The sequence below is a fragment of the Choristoneura fumiferana genome, chromosome Z, assembly GCF_025370935.1.
Source record: "Choristoneura fumiferana chromosome Z, NRCan_CFum_1, whole genome shotgun sequence".
In the NCBI taxonomy this organism is placed as follows: Eukaryota; Metazoa; Arthropoda; class Insecta; order Lepidoptera; family Tortricidae; genus Choristoneura; species Choristoneura fumiferana.
Window position 1 is genome coordinate 26908904 of NC_133472.1, and position 26743 is coordinate 26935646.

The following is a 26743-nucleotide window of genomic DNA, read 5'->3' on the forward strand; positions in this document are numbered from 1 at the left end:
AGCGTGCATGTTTCGACACTGTTTACGAGCAAGTGTGATGAAAAAGAGTTTACGTACCCGCATAATTGCACTGGATTAAATAAAACTTCTCTTTAATAAAGAGGTTTTAGTTTCTCTGCTGTTCCTTTGAATTATGGAATTGGTTTCTAGACAGTTTTTCTTAAACCGAATTTCAACTGTTTATGTGATGCCGCCCTGAGATTATTTTTATGTTCCTTAGCAACGTGTGGTAAACTTGTCGCTTTGACAACGTCGATTTTACATGTATAAAATCCATATCTACGGAGAAAACTTTATTTGTTTAATAATTCTTGTTTAACTGTGCTAAAAGGTAACTTGTGAAATAAGCTTCATATTTTTTGATTTTATTTCATTGTAAAAACGTTTACGCTATCCAAGTTTCTATACATACTAATTAATATTTATTATTTTTTTTTTCATAAAATTGTTGATCAGTCCAGTAGCAGCCTACGCACAATAGGTACGTTATTTTTTACGCACGTGTACCACGCGCTCGATTCGATATATAATAAAATAATATTAGCACATTGAAAATCATAAGTGCGGTAGGTAAGTAAGGCCACCCAGTACAAAAGAGACTATTAGAAGCCTATAGTGTGTTCCCACTAGTTCCACTGATAGTACTATTATAGTACAGTCAATGGAAGTACAGGAGCGGATCCAACCCTTAAAAAAGATTGTGGTCACAGTGACCTGAAAATTGGCAAAGTGCGAGTCGGAGTACGAACTCGCTCATTAATAACAATCGAATTCATGACTTATGAACGACTTTTGCATTTGATTATTTCCTTTTTGCCGCGCATCAAGACATTGGCTTATCGGTCTCAATAGACCGTGAAAGGTGTCGTCATCGTAACCAACAACCACAACCCTATGTGGGCATGCCCATGGTGCCCACAACGGTGGATCCGCCCTTGTGGAAGTAGTGGGAACACACCAGAAAGCCGCCGAGGGCAGGGCTTTCTGAGTCGAGTTTCGTGATTCCCATACCCCCCGTAAAACAAACGTTATATTTTTCATCACATTAGGGAGGAAAAGTATATTTATTTCATAGATTACTAGCTGTTACCCGCGACTCCGTCCGCGTAGAAGTATGAAAAATAGTTTACATCCTATTCTCAGACCTACCGTATATTATACACTAAAAAAAACATAAAAATCGGTCAAGCCGTTTCGGAGGAGTTTGGTCAGAAACATTGTGACCCGAGAATTGTATATATTAGAAGATAAAATGTAACGTACCTACTTACCTACCATACTTTCTACCTAGCCTAACGAATGTAATGGATTTTGAATCCGTTGCCTTTTCCAATGCAGTTAAAAAAATATAGGCACACTGTTTGAAACTAAAACTTATTTATTCTTAAGTAGTTGTTATCATTCTTAAACCAAAATAAAGTTAGATTGCAATAAAAATTCTGTATGAACACTATTTAAAGCTAGTTTTTATTTGAGTTGAGGAAAGTAGGTACCTCTTTGCTTGAATTTGAACATGTACCTTATCAGGCACTACCAATGTGGTGCCACAAATAAAAAAAACCATTACAGTCCCATAGCCTGTAATGCCAAAAAAAAGACCTCAGTATTTATTTAGAGCCTATTTAGCTTGCCTGCCTGTAAGGGCGCTGTGTGATGAAAAAAATATAACTGTTATGTAGATTTGTACGCGCAGTCGCATCTTACACATTTACAAGTAAATAAAAAAAATAACAAAAAAAATGGAACCGACTACAAAACCCTTAAAATATATTATTCTAGGTACGTACTAGCTCAAAGTCGGTAACTCAGCACGAGCCAGCAGGAGTGGGACAAAAGTAGTATACCTCTTTTACATACTATGGGTTTCATTCAATCCCTCCTGCTGGGTCGTACTGAGTCACCGACTTCGAGCTATTACGTACCTAGAATAATATTTTTTAAGGGTTTTGTAGTCGGTTCCATTTATTTTTTTTGGAGTCGGTATTACTTTTTTGTTAAAAATTTTCTTTATTTCTCACTTTTTAGTGATTCGTAGCCAAAGTACATCACACAACGATTCTATTAATCCCAAACACGACTTAGTTACTTTGTTTTATAACAGAGCTCCGTTGCCTACCTTCTGGCTTTAGCATCATATTAGTTCGAAAGAATCATTAACTTAAAGCTTCTTTTTAGTCGCTTATCTAGGTATATTAATCTTAGGTATATTAATTATGATCGTTTATAGACGAGCTTAGCTTTGATGAGTTCCATTGGTCATCACGGTCTTCTTCATCAGGTCCAGGTTACCAAATGATACTTTCTGAATGTAAATGCTCATCTTAATGCTAAAAATGCCAAAATCGCCATAGGTGTGCCTATAAAATTTGAGGTTTGCCCTCGATTTCCCTAGGATCACATCATCAGGTCTTCACTTGGTGACAATGGGACTACCTCAAAAGAATACCCTTTCGATTAAAAAAATAATTTTGAAAATCGGTCCACAATTGACTGAGTAATCGGCGAACATACATTAAAAAAAATACAAAAAACGGAACATAGAACCTCCTCCTTTTTTGAAGTCGGTTAAAAATATAGTAACGATTATCTCTCTCTCTCCTTCTCTTGGATACGTAGACGATGGGAGATGAGGAAGCAGCCACACTTGAAGGGCAGTTTTACGAGTATGCTAGACTTATGGATAATAAAAGAAGTGGTTTGACGATTACTTTGTACCGATCTGACTATTGGTTCCGGCAAGCCAAACTGCTGGAAGACAGGAAACTGACTATGACGGAAACTGGTATTCTCTTTTATAAATTCAGGTGCTAACAACATTTTTAGCATCTTCTAGCTTAAGTAAATATTAATATATTAAAGTATTTAAATAACCTCTACCGTAGATATTTTAGATCAACTTTTAAATGATCTCCAATCCTATGATTTTCCACGCAAGCTTAAGTAGTGAAAATCGAATCTTCACACAATCTTCACACACTCCTTTCACCTAAGCTTTCAATGAAATAAGTCGTTTAATTGTAATAATTTTTACAAAAACATCAACTGTCTACTTGAACTCGTTTGCAAAGCGACCAACTGCAGCACGTGTGGTAGGTGCCTATATACTCCGTATAAATGGTTTAGAATGTATACTTTTTTTTCTTTTTTTAGCAAAACAGAATTAAATTGGGACGAATGGAATGAGTTCCTGTCCGATTTGTGTGAGCTAAAAGGATATGACGAAGAACAATTAAAAGAAACCTTGACAAACTGCGGCATACCCGGCCAGACACCTGTTCTGATTCCGCAGTACAGAGACTTTTTCCTCACTTACAAGCCAAAAGAAAAATTGCCGTTCTAATGTTTTTAAGTTCCCGGGTCTATTTTTACCCGATCTCCCCAAAATGAGGGTTATTTATTTTGTTTGTTAAAGAAATAACATAATAATGTACTTACTTATGTCCACTTACCCGTTGTTTTTTGTTGTTATTTATCCCCGCATGTGTATTGTCTTGTTTTGCTTATACTCGTATATAAACGAAGTTTTTTTATATTTTATGATGAAATAAAGCTGTAAGTTCGCAACAAATCATCGTAAACCATGTGCTACGAGACTCGGACCTATTTTGAAGTTAACGACCAGTATATGTATGGTGCTATGTTTGAGAACCAAGTTTGTTAACTTTTTTGAATACGTCATTGGCATACATAAATATTCTATAGTCCGACACAATTCACTCTATCAGTACAATTCGGCATTATTACTTGTATTAAACGAACCTACCCGCCGTTTACACTATGCGAGACTAACTGATTGATAATATACTCGTAAGAGCGGCATTCATTTTAATAACAGCTTAGGTCCGCGTGTGAGAGATTAAAGACTAGCAATTCAAATTCACAAGAAACTTCATTGTATACGGATAGCACATCTGGTAGGTGAGCAAAATTTTGATCAAAAATATCTGAACACGACTCTATTGTTAACGGCATAGAAGCGTGTTTAAATATTTTAACAGGCTTCAAAAAAGGAGGAGGCTTAGATTGAATGATTGGTCTCGCGCGCTTGCTCGACTAGATACCGCGCTACCTAAAAACAAAAGGTTCATGAATGCGGCAACTCAATGTTGTAGTGTGCGTAAGAACGGTGTAAGACAATTTGCAAGGATGCTAGTGTGCGTGACGAATTGTGTTGCCAGCTGCTCCACTGTTACCCGAATTATTGGGAAAATAAATTATTCTGTGGTCTATTAAGTTACTGGTTACAAAATGTACCTTGGGAAATACTTAGAAATTAATAAGTAATTAAGAGTGAATGTATTAATATGTTTGTGTATAGGTTAGGCGTAGGTTTCTTCTTTAAAAAAATGGTAGGAATGATGTAGGTATATCAATGCTCAGGCCTCACTTTTAATTAAAAAATATATATATTTAAGGACATTCAATATTTACAAATTATTACTAAAAATTCATGGACTGAGTCACCAACTAAGAATTTTTGCGTACTTAAGATAACACGTTGCACCTATAGTTAAAGCTAATATAATGTACAGTAAGTAAAATGTGTTGCTAAGCGCAAAACTCGAGAACGACTGGTCCGATTTCGCTAATTCTTTTTTTGTTGTGTTCATTACTGTCAGGAGAAGGTTTTTATGGAAGAAAATACAGAAAAAAACAACGGGGGCGAAGCCGCGGGCAACAGCTAGTTAAGACTAAAATAAAAAAAAATGTTTACAAAATATACATACATGCATACATACATACGCTTGAAAAACATAACCCTCCTTCGGGCAGTCGGGTAAAAAGTTAATATTTCAGGAAAATGGGTAGAAATACGAAAAAAAAAAATTTTTTCGTTTCCCTTAATACCTAAAGTAAATCAGCTGATTGGGCTTTTTGAATGGGAAGACGAAAAACATTTTTAATTTTAAGACACATTCGCCCCTTAATTAAATAGTGTCGGGTAACAATTTATACACCTTCAGTGTATATATCACAAAGGTAAACATTAAATAATATAGAACTAGGTTATGTATATATAATAATTACTTTAGATACTTAAATAAAATAAGTTATTAAAATTTATCATCATTTAATGGTGATAACAATAAAATTCAATTTATTAAAAACTCAACCACGGGGAATTTGATTCTTGTGTACGCAGCAACACAGAATGGCGTTTAGGGTTCATGTTATTTTATTTTGTAATTTCGAAATTATACGATATTTACTGATGGTAGGTGATCCCAGGTCTTTCTTATTTCTGCTTGTAGTATTATATTTAAACAGTTTCACTGCGAAAACTGGCATTTTACTTCGGTTTAGAACCAAAATGTAACAAAAATTCGGTACATGCACCTTACGCACAGTTTGCAAGGCAACTGACTCGCCTTGGGCTCGGGTACGCCGAATTCGGCGTACTATTTGTTGCCGCATTTGACAAGTACGCCGGCGGTATCTAGTCGAGCGAGCGCGCGAGACCAATCATTCATCTAAGGGAGGAGGTTATCAATTCGGTTTTTTTTTTGTATGTTTGTTACCACAGAACTCCGTCATTAATGAACCGATTTGAATTTTTTTAGCGTTCGTCTAGCAGTGTCTTCAATTAGGTTCAATAAGAACCAAATCAGGATCTGATGATTTGATCTTAAGGAAATCGAGGGAACTCTTCAAATATTGTAGGGACACCTATAATAAATCATCATTTGGTGAAGTGGAACTAATGATGAAGACCACAGTTGACCATCGGAGTTACTACACAATAACAAGTATTTCACGGGTTGAACTATAACACAGTTGCTAAGAAATTAATGCTCCTCGTAATGCATATGGTAAAACGGGTGATGAAGCACCGGACTCTTCAATAATGAACGTCTCTGCATCGGAAAAAGCAATATTTCGACGTTTCAATAACCTATTGTATCTTAGATTATTTACACTAAAAAGCGTGAAAAAAAAAATAATAACAAAAAATTGAACCGACTACATAAAACCATGAAAATAATTTTCTACCAGTCTGAAGTCGGTGTCTCAGTACGAGCCAGCAGAAGTGGACCTATTTCAGACTGGTAGAAAATTATTTTCATGGTTTTTTGTAGTCGGTTTTATTTTTTTCTTATAATTTTTTTTATCAAATTTTTGCTCACAAGTTTATGAACTCGGCTGTAAATAAATGATCTGTGTATTATCGAATGTGGTATATATAGATACCTAAGTAACCAAGGATTAACAAATTAGACCAAAACGTATCTGACGGATATTGTTAAATCTATTTAAAAAGGATTTAGTGCGCTGGTACCTATACCTCGTGATAAATGAATATAATTGGAAGCAGGATAATTGAATTTGCTTCGATAGAGGGTGCCAATCGCCTTTCAATAGTGGACTAGAAACGGACACCCTCGATCGGTGTCATATTGTACGAGTACTAGTCCAATCAATAAAAAGAATATTTGTATGGGCACCTTGTCATACACACACCTGTGAGATATATTTAATAAACCGGCCAAGTGTAGAGTAGGCCTCGCGCACCAAGGGTTCCGTACAAAGTTGAAGATGCAGTGTTAGCGGAGCCTTGCTCATATCATAAGCTACATGTACGTACAGTCAGCAACGTACGTTGCTGAACGAGATAAGATTATAAAAGTTACTACACACATTATTTCTGAACAGAGGTACAAAGAAAAATCCAATAGTCGCGACAGTAAAATTTCTAAAGTGGCTGAACTGAAGTATACTAAAGAAACTGGATAGTAGGCATAATTCCAATTATAATTTTAAAAGTAGCTGAAGTAGCTAGTAATTGGTATATTTTCAACATTAATTGGACAGTATAATTGTAATTACGAAAGTTAAACGGATATTATACAAACCATTACACAAAACATTACACACACAAAACATTATGGACAGATTTATTTTTTTATTATGTAATTTAATATTTATTTATAAATTCAAACCAAAGAGGTTTGCTTTATGTTTATTTACTTACACTGGCCGGTGCAAGAAAAATACAACAACATCGAAGTCATACCTACAATGAAAGAGGAATATTATTTAATTGCACATCAAATAACAAGTAAATAATTGCCTATCAATTTATTCTCATCATTTATATACTTTTCTACATCAATTAAATTATTTCAATACAAATAAACTAAATGTTTAGCAAAACTAGTACCTACTGCAAATAATTTGAAAATATACATCAGCACGACATTACTTTTTTTCCTCTAATAGGCAAATAAATTATTTTAGGTCAGTGGTGGGCAAACTTTCTTTATGGGGGGCCAGAAATTTACAGAAAATTTATCGAAGAAATTTATAGATTTTTGACACTGTTCTTGCAGTTAACTACGTAGTAGGTTTTGTGACTCATATTTGTTTATTTTTGCACGAATACGTCAATTTTACTAGTAAATTAGTGACAGTTGGTCCGCCGAAAAGTTCCTTGTTTGGCCACGGCGCGCGCTGCGATCGATTCGTGGTTCCCCCACCTCCTACTTTGCACCCAGCGAATAGGTAAACTGCTGTGTTATGTTATGTTATATGAAAACAGAAGCTATATTATAAACCAGCCAAGTGCGTGTCGGACACGCCCAAAATAGGGTTCCGTAGCCATTACGAAAAAATTAAGTAATATTTTTCTAAGGATTTCGTATTTTGTACGGAATATTCCAAGTTTAGGTATACTTATTTTATACCTTAGGCTGCTATTTACTCTTAAAATACTAATAATTCTCAAGCAAACTTTGGATTAAAAAAAGGATTTTTTTGATGTGCGTTTAAATACCACCCAATTAAAGAGACGAATGACGAGGCTGGCACTCTTCTCGTTGAGCGCGTTTTCAGATTAACCAATCCGATATCGGATCGGATAATCTGAAAACGCTCTGATTGTCAAAGATCAAAAAATATAGTGTATTTCCATTTCCATTGTCTGAGTTCTCTACAACCATAGTATAAGTAATAGTACAAGTTTAGTACAAGTACAGAAGCTTCTTCACTGGTGTACAAAAGTGACGTTTAGGCATAAGAATCGAGCCTACTTTATGCTTCTCTGTCTATAGCATAACTCGTGTTCACTAACACACGGCACGTGTAGGGCTAGGGTTGTTACGCGCGGAAAACACTAGTGAAGGTTAGAAATGAAGTGAAAATTGTTGCGTATGGATTAAGGTACAGATGATTAAATATTGATTAACGTTGCTTTTGTGATGGACCACATTGGATTTGAATACACACTAGGCTATTTTCGATGGAAGCCATCTTGGAAAAAAAAAATATACCCACCCAATATACTACATTTTAGCGTGCGTTGCTGCAGTGTAATGCAAAATCTTATTGCTTTATTCTTCAAAAGGTTAATAGGTATTAAAATAACGTGACAAATTTGACACACACACACACACATATTATAGTAATAAAAAACAATCGTTTCGCTTGCGGCGTAAATAAAATCAAGCGAGAGACTGCGAGCGTGCGTGCCGGGCGGAGCGCATAACCCTCGAGTTACGCCACGACAGCGTGGAGTGTTTTGATACTTACAGAAACGCACCTATACCGCGGAGTGCGCCGGCCACAGACCTACCAATTATTTTCTGATCTAAATTAACAGAACAAAATCTGTGTTCTTCGACAAACACACTGGCCGACCAGAACATTCTGGTTGGCAATGCTGTAGATTGCTTGTTATTAGTCAGCAAGGGGCATTCTTCCGACTTAGGTCGGTAGGTATGCGACGAGTGATACATTATGTATCGCATTCTAACCTTCCGGCTTCAATTCTTTTTTGTCCTATTCTAGGTAAAACAGAACGAAAAAAGAATAATCTATTACATCAATAATCTCTCTTTCAGAAACGGTGTATTGCAATGCGACGTTCGATACGTATTTATGTTGGCCGCCCACACCGGCGGGCGCGGCTGCCAGTCAGAACTGCCCGCCAGCGCGGCTTAGCGACACGACCCGTGAGAAACTTTACATGCTCCTTTTTAACTAAGTATAAGAAAACATGGAAAAGCTACCTATCATTTACCTTCGTATGTATAAAGTAAGTCATGAGTGTGTATGCTTTTACTGTTGGTGCCTTGGTTTTCATCTATATTTTCTAACGGTCATATGCTGGATTTATTGAACGTGGCACGTTACTCAAACATGTCTATTTTTATTTTGAAATATTGTAAAAACTACATTTCAATACCCAAGTATTCCTAACAGCATGACTTGCTGGGACAGGCTTCTATCTCTATCCTTTATTTCATCACGCGCAGCAAGCCATTTATTTAGTGCTCACAATTACTCACAAACTCTTAATAGGCAAACTAACAGCGCACGTGGCCCCGATAGCACGTGATAGGAAAAACGGCGTGATAACTTCTCTCGATGTCACATTTTAAACTTGTATTCAGGGAGATTTATAAGACGGTGTTATCGATTCTAAAAGTTTTTGGTTCCTTAAAATGCGGAGTAAATGTCAAACGATTTGGGGCTCGCATTGGTTTGCATTTTATACGCGTAACCATGCCTTCCTATAATTATGTAAAATGTTATTCCTTAAGCATGATACATAGATGGTAAACTTAGTAATTAGGTTTTTCAGCTGATATTTATCCGCAGTTAGAAAGGAGTTTTCAAAAAATCCCATGGAATCGGATAATGTGGGACATTTAAGTTTGTGTGAGAAAATGGGTCAGGCTCGAAAAACTCACTTTCCCAAAACGTACACTCTCTAAAAGTGCACTTCGCTAAATGTACACTCACAAAAGGTACACTTTCCCAATTAGGGAAATTATTTGAAAGGTGCACTAATTCAAAAATTGATTGATTGATTCTACACAGCCAGCACAAACCTTCTGAGTAAGTTTTTTATAATAGCAGTCACAGAAACAAATTGCTGAGTAAGACTACCGTAATTAGCTGATTTGGCGCTTACTCAGACGTTACTCAAGCAATTTGGGCACAAAATTATACCGCTAATAGCTGAGTAATAGCAATGTAACACATGAATAAGTTTTGAATAATTGTACGACAAGCTGAGTATCTTCTGCATAAAAGCATTTTGTTCTTTTATGCAAGTATTACAGCTCTGTTATCCAGAAGATGAATGAATGATGAATGAACTATATGCTTAGTCCTTCAAAGCTCAGATATTCAGATGATACACAGCTTTAAGCTTATTTCAGAACATTTATCAAGAATTTATTCAAATTAAATTTGAAGTTGACATAATCGAACACAAAAATAAATTAAAAGTGCACGCTTGTTTGGTGAGTGACAGCAGCAAAAAATAAATGGCCAAATTGTAATGTCCTAGTGGTAATTTTATACGCTTATTTGTGCTTGAAATAATAAATTGTAGGTGCGCATGCAACTTTACCGTGTATTCATATATACATTTCGTGCAAAATTTTTACGCGCTACCTGATAAGCCAGGTTTTTGAGAAATAAACAACATTTCGTCGTTGGTTTGTTTTTACGAGTGAAATATTTTTTATGTTCTTATACCATTTGAGGGTTCAAAAGTAACCTTGTAATACTTTTTACAAGAATATTATACCGATTTCGTTATCATAATTGAGTTTTCGAGTATAAAATTTCTCATCATTTAATAGGTTATGTTATTCATTATGGCGACGCTCATTCTGAATAAAGTCTGCTTGCACAGCGGCTCCTCGTCTAATGTCTGCATAACAGACCTTATGTGTCCACTTATTCAGATGTTCTCTGGTTAAAAGTGGTCTGCCCACAACATATTTTCGACAACTGTTCTATAATCATACACACTCGTAATATAAATCAAACAATTAGGATTCAGTCATAAAATAAATGAAAACCCACAGTATATTTTTAGCATTTTTTTTTGATAGGCGGCATTTACACAACACACTTTAATATTAAGTATAAGCGCGCGCACGAAATCGAAATGTCAAACTACTAGCCGCATAAATGCTGACAAATATTGCAAAATAGTTCTGCTAGCTTAAAAAATGTCTACTTTTCGTGAATACTCAGCCAACTTCTGCATAAGAATCTGTTACTTTTGCTTTTACCCCAGTTAGCTGCACATGACAGTAATTTCGTACTTAAAGCGGCATAAAGTAGTTATAACAGCTACCTTAAATTCTGTTAACTAACTATATGCTTCATAACAGGAACCACACCCTACTTTATACAGCAGCTGTGTAACTGTCAAGATGTGGTGTGTAATACAGCTAAAAGAGAACAGAACCTCAATTATTCAGTACTCTGCTGGATAATAGAATCTTATACCAGTGTTATACAAAAGGTAACACAAACTCTTGAGTAACAGGTCTATTTATCATGACTATTCAGCTTTAAGAAATAAAATCGGCAAATTACAGAACTAACTCAGCTAATAGCATTATCATAACAAAAACAACTTTAATAGAGAACTTGGCAATACACACAGCTTCTATACATATATAATAAAGCTTAACCCTTCATAAGGTTAAATTGTTGGCCAGTTATATGACTTGTGTGCTGCCTGGGATATTGTATAAGATTGTCTGTTTTTTAGCTATAATTTTATTTTTATTTGTTGTGCCGAATTTAGGATAAATAAATTTATTTTTTCTTTCTTTCTTTTTTTAAAAAGTACACTTTTCCAAAGCAGTCACATTTGGTATGAGTATGTGTATTATTAACGCCGTCGAAATGGTAAAATACTACAAATATTTTTATTTGTTTACCTGTCACATCTAGTGGGGTGTTTTTTTTTTTTACTTCAACACCGCTGTGTGGGGTGTCGTTAAATAGGCCTTAGAAAAATGGTAGTGGTCTTTACTTGTTGGTGGACAAAATCAACAGCGACGTAAATAATCGCTCGGAGAGTTCAAACATAATGCGTCCCCCGCGTCTAATTTCTGAACCTATTGTGACGGTTGAACAACTACGGAACCCTACACTGAGCATGGCTCGACATGCGATTGCCCGGTATTATTAAATTTAGAGATTTATTAATAGTTAAGATTGTTGAAGTTGAAAATAAATCTTCTGAGAATGGGCTCTATCTGAAAAATGGCATTTTATGAGAAAATGCACTTTTTGAGTAAGTGTACCTATTGGGAAGTGCACTTTTAGAGACAGTGTACGTTTCGAGAAAGTGATCCTTCTAAACAAGTGCACTTTTAGAGAAAGCGTACGTTTCGAGAAAGTGAGCCTTTCAAGCCTGCTCCGAGAAAATCTCATTAGGTACTATGGAGTATTTAATATCGAAATCCACGCAGACGAAGTCGCGGGCAAAAGCTAGTTTGCACAAAAAAAGTATATCAAACCCTATTTTCCTAAGTATATAAAAATGAAGAAAATTTGAAAAAGTTAATTTAGAATTAAATATCAGATTTTAATAAAAAATATCTATTTACTATCACACCATTAAACAAACATAGGAATAATCGAAGTTAAAAGAAGAGAAATAAATAAAACTATTTGTCATGGTTTATTTAGGAACCTAAGCCGTGCAAGATTAGATTTTTAGAAAAATATGGCTCTGTCCATTGGAGGACAATTTTGCCAGTGTGTAGTCGGTTTTGCCGTTGTACGGTAAAAAAATTCTAGAAAACGAAATATGAGAGGTAATGATGCATGAACGATGACAAATTTTATGCGGTGGTCAATAACTGTCAATAACACTAACCCTATAAGCCGTGCTTGAATTATTGTCAAATTGTTATTGCCACTGATTATGTTATGTACGACTTAGATTTTTTTAGGCAATGGAACGTGGAAAAAATATAAAAAATTAAATACTCATCCAAATTCAAAATCAATGAAATGGTATCTAAAAATATCCTATTATTTCCAAAAATAAAGTAAAAACTATAGGTTATTTCTTTTGCTGCATCCCAATTCTGACTAAAGTAGGTACTTATGTTGACACCTTAGCTTTAAATAGACTTTTGTCAAGCATCGATTACATTGAACAAATCGAAATCATTTTAATTTGTTTTGCTGAGAGTTCACTGAACGTTAAATATTTTTGACTAAATGTTCAATAATACACAGGGTTGGTTTTACTCAGTGTAATTGATGCTTAAGTAAAGACAACAAATGGCAAACAAGTAAACACTTGCGTTTAAATTAGATTTTGCGTACCGCCGGTGTGGCGCTAGCGGTCTTTGGCTAGGCCGGCGGCCGGGAGAAGCCAGCGCGCTGGGCTGGACCAACTACACCCCCTGCTTTCCGCCGGAGGTCCAAACACTCTTCGTACAAGTTTATGACGACGAACGTGATGCTCAGGTAGAGTAACGTGTACAATCTGCTATCAAATATTATATGAGTTTATTTTTTTTACGGGCAATTACAACGCCCATTTGCCGGTAAAGTGCATATTTTTCAGTAATAAAAGTTTTATTTTACAGCTTAAATTCGAAATAGCCCAGAGTACTAGATACATGGAAATAGCTGGGTTTAGTATATCGCTCGTCGCGCTTATTGTGTCCCTAATTATTTTTTCGCATTACAGGTAAGTAGTATAAAATATGTAGTAAATCTATTTTTAGCATTGTAGGTAATACTTAGTAATACATAACTACAATGAAATACTAACTAATACATTACTATGTATTCTTCTAATTGATTCGGAAATTTGATTCCCAGAAAGTATTACTTAAACAGTAGAAGAAGAGTCAGCTCTCTTAATTATTTTCAGGCTCGATACAGAAATACTTTGGTCAAATTAGGTACATCTCAATTTTTTTTTTACTAATTAAAGAGAAATTATATTGACCCAAAAAAAACAGATAATATCTGATAAATTCGTTTTTTTATATTAATAAATTATTGAGTAAATTAAAGTACTTATAGTAATGTTTCCCAAGCAAATGTGTGATACATAATACTTTGCTCGTAGATCCTTACGCAACAACCGCACCAGGATCCACAAGAGTTTATTCAGTGCTATGGTGCTTCAAGTACTGATCCGTTTGACCGTGTACATCGACCAGGCACTCGTGCGCAGCTGGCTTGGTGACCGCTCCACCTCTGAGAACGTCACTTTAAGAGGCATCGACAATATGGTAAGAGTTTAACGACTGGAAAACGTCAAAATAAGCGAAAAAAACAACTGCTCTCGGTGCTATCTTCTTTCATTTCTGCTAAATAAGTGCGTGACTTCAAAATCTTATCTGAAAGATTCTGTAGGTACAATAAATCGGTGGGTCCTACGTATAAGGGCCTAAGTGTAAAATCCTTACTTTACAGGACGGCCTTCCAAAGTCAAAAACTGTCGTAACTCAGAGATGGTGTATCCGAGACTTCTAAAATTTGGCACACTAGCAAATAGTACCCTGTCCTTCAATCGCAACGAATAAATTGTACTAAAATATTTTTTCATTAAAAGTTATTGTACATACGCTCATATACGTGAATTTCCGGGAAATATACTTGTGTTCAAAAATACAGTAAAAAGATCTATGTGGTTCTTTGTCTTAACTTTAGAATCTTTGGTAAAAAATACGTTACCCAAGATACTTGGACCAATTTAAAAAAAGTAATACAATCACATTACGATGTAGTATCGGGGTAGCGGCGTTCCGCTTGACGTACAAGGACCTAAATGGCAGTTATGCCCACAGATTTAAAAAAAACTGCTCCGGGATTTACCGCGTAAAAGTATCAAACGTACGTTTAGCCTTGGTTTAGCCCTTTTACGTTAAAATTGTATCTAGTTCGGCCATTTTACGTCAATGAAAACACGAAAAATAATTAAATAACAGTATTTTTTAATCCACTATCTAAATATATATACATATATAGTTTATAGATACCTATAACGCACAAAACTCAAAATTGAAAAAAAAACACTGGTCCTTATACATAGGACCCATCGAAATGTAGGAAAATAAAAATAATAGTAGATTGTTCAACAAGGGAGGAAACGAACCAATATCCCTCGAGCTAACTTTAATATTTGGAGTGTGATATTGGTGTTTTTCCCGAGTTAAACACTGTTTTTCATTTCGACTACAAGGAAAGTAAAAAAAAACCTATATAGGTACATTATTTAAGTTAATGAGAAAAAATGTAATCGAATAAAAAAATCTAAAATGAATATTAAAAAATTGTACGATTCATGACAAGACATTGTCACTTTTTTTAAGTATAGGTCGAAGGTCAACAATTGATTGTATTGTTAAGCAATAAATTATTTAACAAAATTTGAAATGTTCAAAATAATAAAAAAGACAAACAGTAGATTAAATAGGAATTTTACTTAGTCAATTTATTTCTAAAATTAGTACTTAAGTTGTGTTCCATTGACATCAAATTACTTATTACTTTTTATTACTTTTATTTTTTTAATTAAATCTACACCCTTGGGAAGAAAGTATAGTTTTCCTCTCTGTTGTTAGATAATAATATGATTTGCCTCACTTTCCGAGTATGAGAGATGAAAAACACTTATGCACGCACCATAAGCCTAACTACGTTCGAATCCTTACCCATTACATCATCAAAAGAGCATTGTTTTTTTTTTACTGTAAGGATAGATATATACCTTAAATGCCTAAAAAATTCAAATATAAATGTGCTAGAACACGTGACTTGTGTATTGAAAAAGTTTGAAGAGCACTTAGTGAATCGGTGGATTCTTGCTGAGTTCTATTTGCCGGTTTCCAGCGACAAGAACTTGGACAAGTTCCGAGGCTAGCATAACTCGAAGTGAAGAGATTTGACTTGTGGACAGAACCAATATCCGAAATGTATTCGCTCGAGCGACGGCTTTTTCGTATACAATAGCTGCTGATTCGCCATAACCGTGCCAAAACTACAGATATTTGCTTTGGCGACTGTAGCGGTAAATTTTGTGCTGTTGCGAATTATCTTAGCGAAAATGTTTGCTGTGTTACATTTTATTTCGGTAAAGTGGGCACTCAGGGAATATTTAATTACCGGGTATTCTTTGGAACTTGTACGAGGAATAGTTTACATTATCACTATCAGGGGGCCTACCATGATCATTTCATAAACGATCCAAACGCAGAGCAGTTCAATTTAGGCACCTAAACTGAATCGTCGAAATTGGTAACACGACGTTTATTTCTCAGAGCTGAGTCTCAATGGTTTACAAGTGAATGAAAGACCGATATTGTCTCTGGTCCGAAACTGAAACGCTAAGTCGCGAAAGGGATGCCGCTATATGCAAACCAAATTTTGTATACTAAAACCTCTTTATTTCCTTTGGAAAACCCAAGGAAAACCATAACTCTATGTCATTCCGTGTTCTTAGCAACCGTTGTGTTGATTACAAATAAAATGTTACGCTGTCTCTAATCCACGAGTCTCTTTTCTCACTGAAAAATTAGTTTTATCAACGAGGAGTTAAGAAGCACAATGTCGTGAGTACCTATGAAAAGTTATAAAACTTGAATAAAAGTTTAAAAGTTCTTGAAACTTAAAAATATTCCAAGTAAAACACTTAAAATTCCAAAAGAATTGACAGAATGAGTAACTTGTAATGAATCGCTAAATTTGACACTGAAGCGATTCAATTCCCACTCAAGTTAAGCGTCATGGTACGAAAACCGCTTGAAGTGAGTGAATGAAAATGTCTGTATCGCTGTCGCTGAACCGTGCTTGAACTGAATCGCAAAAGCAACGTCGTGATACAATATAGCGATGCAGTTCAGTTTAGAGCCTAAACTGAATCATATTAAGAGAGCGTGGTAGGCCCCCTTAAAACATGTTCGAGTAAGTACTTTTACTTATATTCAATTTTTATTTAGATTATTTTACAAAGTTAAACGCATCAGCAATGTCAGCTAACTCACGCCGAAACAAACACAAATAAGCTACTGGTCGAAGAAACGTGTAGTTGAGTTGCTGTCTTTATTCTCCAAATTTTATCACTTTGTAACATTGGGATAGTCTAAGATATCATTATTTTATTTTATTGACAGTAAACACTGGCTGTAATTTAAATTATACCTACTATAAATTATTAAGGGGCTGTTTCACCACCCATTGACTAATTTTATTCGACGGATAAATGTGATGCCGTCTCCGTCTATTCGAACAAAACAAACAGAGACGGCATCACATTTATCCGTCAAATAAATTTAATCCGTGGATGGTGAAACAGGGGTTAAATATAATATGATTCAAAAGGAAATAAATATTATATTAATGACTGATGATTATTTTGTCTGTACCATTAAGTACCTATTTGTTTATATTTTAATTGTTATTTTTCTTTTTCAGTGTATTTAATTGTAATTTGACATTTACACATTCGGTGACTGTAATTTTTTATTGTTTTAATTAAGTATTGACATATTTTGTCCTGTTGTTGTGGACTAATTTTTATTTTATTTTTATTTTATATTTAATTTTATCGTCTTGACCATGTTTTACCCAGGATTATTATTATTATTATTTTTAAATTTAATTATATTTTTATTTTGGCTGACTTTGTTTTTCTAATTTAAGGTCAATGTGGCCAAGACCGGCATACTTCATTTTTTTTTTACTTCGGAGTGATCTAGCTGCGTTAATTATTCACCTATGTTAACACTTATACTTGCATACGATGAAGAATTTCATAAATAATCGTTAAGCTATAGAGACAGATCATTTTATTCACAAATGAAGCAAAAAAATAATATTTTCTAAAATTCGGCGAGTAGACGGACTTCCCGTGTAGTTTAAGGTAAGTCCGTCTAGTAATGATATCGGCCATACTATGGGTGCTTATATGTTTGTATTCGAATCCTTAAAAAAATGAAATAAGACAATGAAAAGTGTACTTTAAACTTGTTAACATAAGGTTTAGATTCGGAATAAACACAATTTTTCTTATTCAAAGGCAAGTCTATATTACGTAAATGGGGTGGTAAACCTTTTTTGGCAAAAAATATATTATAAGTACTTACTTATTTATAAGGTTTCCCAAACAAAAGGTCAATTGAAATTTTAAAATTTATTTTAATACTTTAATTTTTAATTTACTGAGATCAAAGAGGGTCACCTAGCACTGATAGTGCAAGCTTTGCTTAGTTTGGGGCTAATATTTATTTGATTATTTATTTATTTGATAGGTATTTTTAATTCATATTTTCGGTGACATAGTGCCACAGCATAGTGCTGAGGGTGAGGAACACATTTCCGTTCTAGTTTCAAGATCAAAATGCCTTATGAAATCGTAATAATATTAAAATCGTAAAAACAGTTGGTAACTTCTGATTCAAGGGAAGGATATGACGGACTTGCCTTGTACATAGTAGACGGACTTTCCAACTTAACGAAATTTTATTGTGATAAATGATGGTACGTATCATTACAAAAGTAAGCCAATTTCTGATAAATTAAACACAGAATAAAGATAACTGGTTCTTATATTACTTATGTAGTTACTTTCTGGTGCAAAATCTTGTCACGAACTATTTTTAACAATTTTGTTAGCAGAGACCGTCGCACTATCATTTCGAGTTCCATACATGCAATTACTTGTTTAGGCGGATTACTCTGAAGTTCGTTGTCACAGCGCCATCTGTTTTAGAGTGAGGGAACAAGTGCGACAAACTGCTTTATAGACTGGACGCTAAAGCAGGAACCGCTTTCAAATTCAAAAGTTATAACGTGTTGACGGACTTGCCTTGTAGACGGTCTTGCCCACAGTGACCTTACCGCTATCATATACCTATTACTATTATTATTATTTTGTATACAATGTGACGATCCTTTTGTGAATTTCTTATAATTACCTGACATGTATATATTTTTTCATTAGGTAATAAATAAATCTATCTATCTATCTATCTATTTTCAGCCCTACCTTTGCGAAAGCTCATACGTTCTCCTGGAGTATGCGATCACCGTGATGTTTATGTGGATGTTCATCGAAGGGTTGTACTTGCACAACGTAGTCACGGCGAATGCTTTGCGCGAGGGGATCTCTCACGTGGTGTACTATGCCACGGGATGGGGCTTGCCCGTCATTCTTACAGCGTTATGGGCTGTCATGACTGCTTTACATTATAGAACGGAAAGAGTTAAAACGTAAGTAAATAAGAATGTTTATTCATAATTCCCCAGAAAAGTTTAACAGAAAATCTCTCTTACCAGATAGAATTCATCGAATTTGGACCGTTATTGTGATACTTCTCATATCATTATAGTCGTAGGTACCTAAGTACTAACGTAACATATTGTGTACCTAAATAATAGCTAGTAAATATAACCTTTAAACGGTTGTACGTTTTACGGTTGTACGGTTGTACGGTTGAACATTTTAATAGAATTTCGTTTAACAGACATTTTTCATCATATTATCGTTTCATAGAATAATCAATACGCAGAACACTTACTTTGAAGAAATTTAAATCATTGTTTTTTGTTACAAATATTTTTTTTTGTTTAGATATTCATATCAAATAATAACAAATCAAATATTAATTATTATCATATTATTTAGTTATTATAAAACTTATTATAAAACTTATTACCAAGAAAAACATGCAATCCGTTTTCTGATGTGGTCGCAGTTCTAACCTAACCTACTTTTCTAGTAGCGAGTCGTTTCTAACGAGGTCACTGTTCTAATCTAATCTTAACTAACCAACTTTTCTGGTAGCGATTTCTAACCTATTCTAATATATTTTATCGAACAAACAATATTTGTTCAAAAATAATTCTACAATTTGATAAATTTTATAAATAATGATTGGAGTGGTTATATGATTCCTTGAAAAGTATAATTGAAAATTGTTGTATTGTATATTATAATTGAAAATTGTTATTGTTTGTTTGTTTGTTTTTCGTCTTGCTTGCTGAGCGTATGGTTGGCCGTGTCAGTTGTCAATTTCATGCACATGACATGCTTGTGTTGGTAGCGCTGACTTTAAACGGTCGCGTTCACAATAGACACGGTCCGGTCGTGCGCGCAGCTTGCAATGACGGCCTCACGGTCCCACCGGAAGACCAGCGCTAGCTCCTGAGCCGGCATTATGCTGAGGTGGGTCCGTTTCGTGAATGGTAACTGCTTTCCTTGTCTGTGTTATTTATTTATGTAATCGTTCAAGTTTGTTACTTTTCCGAATAAATGTATTTTCTTTCTTTCTTTCTTCTTTCTAATTCTATTAAATATGTTTTATTCAAGTATATAGTCATTGAAACAATAATATTCGAAGTAAAAATACGAGGACCAAATATTATATGAAACATTTTCTGCGAAACGAAATTCTATGAAATTTCTGTCTGCGAAAGAAGGGAACATCCCTTAAAACATTAATATGCTTTTGTAATAAATTAGAAACTACTGTGGATTATAAGAAAATTATCGATCTCATTAATTTTCTGTAGTCGTCGAAAATTTTATTCCAGTGGTAATTTTTTAGTACCTGCCTATTGCACAACTTTTTTACATTGTCGAATGCTACATAGGTACGTATTTTAATGGTTACAATTTGTAAAATCGACCTCCTGGCTACATTTTTTTACTAACAAAGTATCTATCTATTTATCTTTACGTTTAATTTAGCATTTGATGATTTGCAATGACACAAGGATCAATATTTATATTATGCAGACAAACCCGTATGCTATTTTATTCTGATAAAAATGTGCGGGAAATTCTTACCTGCCGTAAAACATATTGTAGGCAGATCTGGAAGAGCAATTCGCCTACATATATTCCAATTATACTCGTATCTATTGGCACTAGGCACTCCTCCGTTAGTGCGACTCAAGGAAGTATGGTATTATTTTACCTACCTAACATATCACATATACACCTGGCAAAGTGATGTTAGGCTTTAGAAGTTTGAACCAGGGAACGTTGCGAGAAAAGATTCATCACTAGCAAAAATCTCTAATATTGTTTTTGTTCTATCTTTTTCCTGTGTGCACACGTAGGATACCACAATTTATGTTCTGCCCACGCTAAAAGCCACTTGATGATTGCATCTAGACTAAATAAAAAACTGCGGAACTTTCCTTATGTACCTACTGTACAATAATAATAAATTTATTTTTGCAGTTGTTGGTATGGCTACAACTTCACATCGCTTTATTGGATTGTACAGGGACCGAGATTAGGAGTAATATTGGTATGTTATTTTCGAATCTTATCGATATTGTACTTAGGTTATACAATCTATATTATATTTATAAACAGAAAATAATCTTCTGTTTCGTATGTTTATAATTTTTTTGGGTGTTCGAGGGCAAACAATCTTAGATCGATTGGCTTTATTGGTCGTGCCTCTAGGAATATGAGTGTTTTCGAATACCTATAAGCTGAGCGAAGCTTTTTTGCTCAGATACTTGATAATAATACGAAATACTTCTTCCTAATTAAATATCATTAAATAGACGCCCACCCCGGCTTTGCACGGGTAAACCAATGAAAAAAAAGATACTAACTAAATCTACCCTGCAAGCATCTTAAGCCTCATTCACTGATTTTATGTTAGGATTTTTTTTAATTTTTTTTTTACTGTAGCGTAAAAAATTTCAAACATTTTCTTAATACCTACAAATCATCTCCTAACAATTAGAAATAACAAAAATTTATAAAGTAACCAAATAGATGCAGCTGTTCTGAAATGATGCGCGAACATACATCTCCTTAATTAATTTTTATTTTAGTTCAGAATCAATAACAATATTTCGAGTTGGTGATATTCACCATCAACCCGTTTAAGCTATTCGGGTCCGGGTTGCATGGGGGCGCGGCGGGGGTCGTGGGGGTCGCGGGGGTCGCGAGGGCGCCTGCAACTGACGCGGCCTCGCGGCTAGCTCACCACTTTAAGAGTAGGTAGGTACCTACATGATACGATTACAGTGGCTTATTGCCTTTACTAATATAATGGAGGATGTTATAAGTGAATCATATGGCAAACTTTGTAAATATAAAAATTACAAGTACTTATACACAAGTTCATAATCTCTTACGTTAAATCCAATACCGTCACTACGAAAAATGTGCTTTTAGTCAGGAGAGCCATGAAATGATTAAAGCAAAATAACTTTAGTGATGGTGAGCAAACTATATATAAATTGTGTGCAATTTTTATTTAATCGCAAATATTGATGATAGTTTTTAAATGTATAACGTATAACGTATAACGAGGTAAAATAAAACATTTTCCTTTTGGTTATGTATATTTAATTTAAATTGAAAAAAAAAATATAGTGACAGTCTTCCATTTACTATTTTTCATTTTAATGTTGAAAATGTAATTAGGTCTCCAAAACATAAAGGAAATTGAAAGAATAAACATTACGTTTCAACAAAATCTTCATTCCTAACTCTTATTTAGAAAACAATAAATAATATTTCCCGCAAATCTCAACAAAAAAACAATAAATTTTGTACTTAAAAGTATCTAAACAAAAATATCTAAAATTAGCATTTTCCATACTCCACTTTCGAATAAAAAGCAATTATTTCAAGCAAGAACTAATTAATAAAAAAAAAAAGATGCCCATGCCTTAAAATTACTCAGTCATTATGACTATTATCAAAAAGGACCATTTAAAAGGGAACTCAAACAAAACCCTCACAAAAATTAACAACAAAAATAAAAATCAGAATCAACGTAGGTACAAAAATTAGACATAAAACATTCCTTTAAAGACTGATATCCCTGTAAAACGAATTTACATAATATTGAGTTACTAAAATAAGCATCTACCAAGCTTTTTAAATATTTTTAGTTTTATTTTCGCCATGTCTGTCCATCTGTCTGTCTGTCTGTCCGTCCGCGTCTAAGCTCAGAGACCGTTAGTACTTGAAAGCAATTTCGCATGATATACATATATATCAGTTACGCCGACAGTGGCAAAATAAAAGAAGTAAAATAAAGTAGGTACACCATGCTACCAGATGTTAGACTAACATCAAGAAAACAAGAAAAAGTAAATTATAAATGGATTACTCGTATTTGGACAGAAACGTAATTCACCGGATTCGCATTTGGCCATTATCGCGATTCGACAGCTCTCATGTCGACAGAATCGCACTTTGCCTGCAACGCATTTGTACAGAAAAGCAAAAGGACAGAGTAGCATCTGGCCATTATCGCGATTCGGCAGATCTCATGTCGACAGAATCGCAATTTGCCTGCAACGCATCTGTACAGAATCATCATCATCATCATCATCCCGAAGACTCCACTGCTGGACAAAGGCCTGCCCCGCTTAGAACGCAAAATGAACGACAACTTGCCATTGCATCCACGGTTGTCCCGCTCGCTTCCTCACGCATGTCGTCAGTCCACCTGGACAGAGTAGCCTGGCCATTATCGCGATTCGGCTTCATGTCGACAGGTCGCCAGTGCAACGCATTTATACAGAAAAGCAAAAGGACAGAGTAGCATCTGGCCATTATCGCGATTCGGCAGATCTCATGTCGACAGAATCGCAGTTTGCCTGCAACGCATCTGTACAGAAAAGTAAAAGGACAGAGTAGCATCTGGCCATTATCGCGATTCGGCAGATCTCATGTCGACAGAATCGCAGTTTGCCTGCAACGCATCTGTACAGAAAAGTAAAAGGACAGAGTAGCATCTGGCCATTATCTCGATTCGGTAGATCTCATGTCGACAGAATCGCAGTTTGCCTGCAACGCATTTGTACAGAAAAGTAAAAGGACAGAGTAGCATCTGGCCATTATCGCGATTCGGCAGATCTCATGTCGACAGAATCGCAGTTTGCCTGCAACGCATCTGTACAGAAAAGTAAAAGGACAGAGTAGCATCTGGCCATTATCGCTATTGGGCAGATCTCATGTCGACAGAATCGCACTTTGCCGCAACGCTTTTGTACGGAAAAGTAAAGGACAGAGTAGCATCATCACTCGTGTTTTAAGGACCCCTATTACGATACTGTTGCATAAAATACTATTATCCAATTACCTGAGACAGATGTGTGCAATGACAAGTGCGTACCGTTTTCGTGAAATGACAGTTTTTTTTTAAGTTTAGTGACATTTAGGTATATTATTAAATACTTACCGTTAACATCAATTAAATTCAAATAGTACTAATATTATAAATGCGAAAATTTGTGAGTATGTATGTGTGTGTATAGTTTGTCTACGCCTTCACGCTAAAATCGCTAGACGGATTTAACTAAAATTTGCGAAAGCTGGTGATTGGAATAATACATAGACCTCGATAAAATATTCGAAATTTCAACTGATAGGTTCAGAACCATGAAATTTAGAAATTTAGCACAGTTTTTTTTTTGCGACGTTAATCTACAATAATTTTAGGAATTCTCATGGGAATTAAGTAAAATCCCGGAAGTTCAATTCATCTGCTGGATCTACCTAATGGTTTACACGTGGGTAGCCGCGGGCAAACACTAGTAGGTATAACTATAATGAAGAAGAAATTGAGTATTTGAACGTACGTACGTATTTCGTACGTATTTCGTATGTCATAATATCCAGCAACCACAGTGATGCTCAGTCCCGTTTTGTTCGGAAAAAAAGGGAGGACAAAAGTTCCTGAAAGACAAAACACGGACATTCATTGCCCCGTAACGCATAATTGCCATAATTAATTTCAGGTAAGTAATGCAAAATATTCACAAAATTATTCTAATTATAAATAAACCCGCGTAGCTCACCCAAAAACTACGAGATTTGACATTTCGGAGACCTCACGCTACACTAGCGCCTCTAGCGGCGAATTCATACGCGATAGCCCTCATTGTAGTCATATCCATATTACGTATATTGTCCGACATGATTTTGACGTAAATTGCATCCGTCGTCCGCCCACTAAAAGTAAGTAACAAACAGAATTGACAGACATTGAGAAATAAGTACAAAGGTGAACTTATTATTTTTTACAAAAAACCGACCAAGAGCGTGTCGGACACGCCCAAAATAAGGTTCCGTAGTCATTCCGAAATAATTAAGTAATATTTTTCTAAGGATTTCGTATTTTATTCGAAATCTTCCAAGTTAAGGTATATTTTATACCTTAGGCTGCTATTTACTCTTAAACTACTTATAATTGTCAAACAAACTTAGCCGTTACACTTTTCCTTGAAAGCTTGATATACTTACTACCTTCCTGAATTATTTAAAATTTTTGCACCCACCCGTTTAGATTTAAGAGGGGACGCTCGATTTTTATGAAAATGTGCACTTTAAAGTTGAATATTTCGCAAACAAATCACTGAATCGAAAAATCGTCTTATCAAACCCCTGGTTTTAAAAGACCTATCCAACGATACCCCACACTATAGGGTTGGGTGAGAAAAAAAAATCACCCCCACTTTACGTCTATGGGAGGTATCCTAAAAAAAATGTTTTAGAATTTTTTATTGTACCATTTTGTCGGTCTGTCTGTCCGTCCGCGGCTTTGCTCAGGGACTATCAATGCTAGAAAGCTGTAATTTGGCACGGATATATACTTATGTAAACTATGCCGACAAAATGGTCCCCCCCTCTAAAATCTAAACGGGTGGGTGGAAATTTTGAAGAAATTCAGGATGGTAGTAAGTATATCAAACTTTCAAGGAAAACTGTAACGGCCGGTTTTTTGTATAATAAGGAGTATAAATAAACAAACAAACAAACAAAAACCTATCTGGCCACATTTAGAGACACATTCAAACGGACACGGGTTGCATGTCAATTGGCAATACGGTATTTGACAACTCCTGATTTTGCCATATCTTAATATTATTATGAAAATATAGACATACAGATAGTGTTCAGTGAACAGAAAATTTAAATAGGTTGAAAATTGGATTTAGAGTGATTTTTTTGAAAAATCTATATACCTGTCTCTTTCTAAAACGCTTTTCTCTATACAGCAAGTATGGCGGTACTGGTGTGTGACGTCGCATGCCAGTATGTCTTTCTCTGTCTAATCTTGAATTTCAAACCTTAATAACTTTATTATTTGTAAATGTAGCTTAAAAATTGATTTTCTATTCAATAACAGGCATTGTGTAGTTTCAATTTATAAAACATATACAAAATAGTCAAATACCGTATTGGGCACCTATTCTGCCCTTTCGTTCCATTGTTTCACAGCTCTACCCGTAAATCAATTATTTTGTTTCAGATCAATTTAGTATTTTTATTGAACATAATGAAGGCACTCATTGCAAAATTAAGGCGCACCCAGAGTACGGAATTAGAAAAAGTCAGGTATGTTTAGATTAGAAAATAAAATACATAAATGATTAGATGTAAGTTGTTAGACCCACGACACTCCTTGACGACGTTTGAGTCTAACAACTGGTAGCATGGTGTACGGTTGTGTCACTCTGAAGATGAGCTCTGGTTGAGTTCGAAACGCGTCAGTGTAGTGTGGTGGTGGTGATACATGGGTTTGTGTGATTTTTGTGTGTTCTTACAGTGTGGAGGTGGAGGAACTGCATGAACTCGCATATTTTGCATAAGCTTAGTTAACGTAAGGTCGCGGGTGAGCAAGGAAATTATTTTAGTTCATTGATATGGACCTCCGCAAAGTAACGCCTGATTCAATAAATTATTTAATATTTTTATATTATGATAAAAAGATACTTATGTTAACAAATGAACTTCATATCCCGTCATGCTTATCTCGGTTTATGCAGCTGTACATTGAACGATCGTGAGTGGAATATGAAGTTTTCGATTCAGCACACAAAGCACTTCCCCCTGCGATCCGCTTTTATTGTCTTCCCTACATTAGGTACCTACATTCATTCTTCACTGACTCCGAATGAAATCACGAGCATTAGAATATTTTATGATGCACAGCACAGTGTCTTTGGTACAGCTGAGGGTTTT

At 35.0% G+C, this 26743-nt stretch overlaps 2 protein-coding genes across 4 annotated transcripts in view; both read left to right on the plus strand.

Moving 5' to 3' along the window:
- LOC141445485 (PDF receptor-like) overlaps positions 1-26743 on the plus strand; it is a 79923-nt gene that overhangs the window by 9660 nt on the left and 43520 nt on the right. The window contains exons 3-9 of the mRNA XM_074111353.1: positions 8838-8948; positions 13085-13239; positions 13362-13465; positions 13853-14018; positions 18770-18999; positions 20978-21047; positions 26031-26116. Of these exons, the coding sequence (XP_073967454.1) occupies positions 8838-8948; positions 13085-13239; positions 13362-13465; positions 13853-14018; positions 18770-18999; positions 20978-21047; positions 26031-26116 (922 nt within the window). The remainder of the gene's footprint in view (positions 1-8837; positions 8949-13084; positions 13240-13361; positions 13466-13852; positions 14019-18769; positions 19000-20977; positions 21048-26030; positions 26117-26743) is intronic.
- LOC141432850 (tubulin polymerization-promoting protein homolog) lies at positions 252-3433 on the plus strand. Of its 3 annotated transcripts, none has more exons than XM_074094652.1 (4): positions 252-331; positions 457-481; positions 2617-2804; positions 3151-3433. In XM_074094652.1, exons 3-4 carry the CDS (start codon positions 2620-2622, stop codon positions 3338-3340), a joined length of 375 nt encoding a protein of 124 aa, XP_073950753.1. In that variant the 5' UTR covers positions 252-331; positions 457-481; positions 2617-2619; the 3' UTR covers positions 3341-3433. The 3 variants fall into 3 exon arrangements, with proteins under 3 accessions (XP_073950753.1, XP_073950768.1, XP_073950760.1); XM_074094659.1 differs by having other exon boundaries at positions 258-331; positions 462-481; XM_074094667.1 differs by lacking the exon at positions 457-481.